General features: G+C 19.7%; 1 protein-coding gene across 1 annotated transcript in view; it reads left to right on the top strand.

Moving 5' to 3' along the window:
* LOAG_18860 (hypothetical protein) overlaps nucleotides 1-1,547 on the top strand; it is a 6,815-nt gene that overhangs the window by 2,848 nt on the left and 2,420 nt on the right. The window contains exons 4-6 of the mRNA XM_020451521.1: nucleotides 271-476; nucleotides 622-788; nucleotides 1,215-1,324. Of these exons, the coding sequence (XP_020304688.1) occupies nucleotides 271-476; nucleotides 622-788; nucleotides 1,215-1,324 (483 nt within the window). The remainder of the gene's footprint in view (nucleotides 1-270; nucleotides 477-621; nucleotides 789-1,214; nucleotides 1,325-1,547) is intronic.

Raw genomic sequence — 1,547 nt, 5'->3', positions numbered from 1 at the left:
ATTATTATTATTATTATTATTATTATTATTATTATTATTATTACTATTATTATTATTAATTACTATCATTAGTTGTTATTATAGTAACGATACAATTATATTATTATAGTAACGATACAATTATATCTTCATTATTACTGTTATACCGATATAACTATATTAACATTGTTATCATTATTATATAACCATGCAAGTATAATAAATATAAAAGAATTGTTATTGATATTGTTGTTATTAGTTGAATTAAAAAATTTAAATATTAAATTTCAGTTCATGCAAAATGATGATAAAGGACGAACAAAAGAATGGTAGTGGTAGTAGTAGTAATGGTGAAATTGAATTATTATTGGAATATATGAATCAATTAAAAAAATCAAATTTAAATAATGATATGAAGCAAAAAGGTGAAATGAAAATGGAAAAGGATTTTTTGGAAGTGCAAAACGATTGTGATGATATCAAATCAACAAATTCTGGTAAAAAAAATTATAATTAAAATTTAAAAAAAAAAGCAAACAAAAACAAAACAAACAATTTTATTATTTGCTAAATAATTTTTATTGATAAAATGAATTCATTTCATCCATTTAATTTAAATGTAATTTTTTTTTCTTTTCGTAGGAATAAAGGATGAGAAAATTTCATTATCAGCAAATAAATCGAAAGGTAATTGCATGGAAAACAATTATCATGATACTTTATCATTATATACGTTTAATGAATGTTTCGATTATGTTGATTTTATGCAATGTGCTCAAGGTGGTTTCGCTCGAACTCACAAAATTCATGTTAGTTTATGTAAAATTCGTTTTAGTAATTAAGATTAATAAAAATATGAAGTTAATTTAAATAGGAATATGAAGTTATTGATTCATGGATTTTGTTTTCCTACAATGGTTTTTAATAAATAAGTAAATAAATTAATAAATGCATATAAATAAGAAATAAATAATTAAATGTATATATACATATTTATATAAATGTCATTTCTTGAAATTTCAAATTCATACTGAAGTACTAGTTATCAGTCGATACTTTTTTTTTGAACTTCTGAAATTAAAATAAAACTTTTTCAGCAAATTTCAGATTTTAATTTAATTCGATTGATGAAACATTTCATACTTGCTTATTTTGCGTATTTGAATATTTCAAGTGTTTTTATCCGGAAAAATTTCTTCCTCAAATATCTGAAAAAAGTTTTTTTTTTTTTTCAGGAATTTTCATGGGAAGATCAAGGCTATAGCTGTGTTGATGAATTATATAATGAGATGGCGGATATTTTGGATAAAAAAATAACACTTATTCAAAATCTTACCTATTCCACGTAATTTTTATAATTCATTACTGTTTAGCATCATCGTTTTATTTTATCCTTAATCAATTAATTAATGATCATTTAATTATTAATCTTGCCATGACATATTATTAATCTTATTAAACTTATTATTATTATTACCATTATTTATTATTATTATTATTTATTATTATTATTATTATTATTATTATTATTATTATTATTATTATTATTGTTATTATTATTATTAATT

This window comes from Loa loa (assembly GCF_000183805.2).
Source record: "Loa loa unplaced genomic scaffold supercont3.590, whole genome shotgun sequence".
Taxonomy (NCBI): Eukaryota; Metazoa; Nematoda; class Chromadorea; order Rhabditida; family Onchocercidae; genus Loa; species Loa loa.
This window is presented reverse-complemented; position numbering and strand designations above follow the sequence as displayed.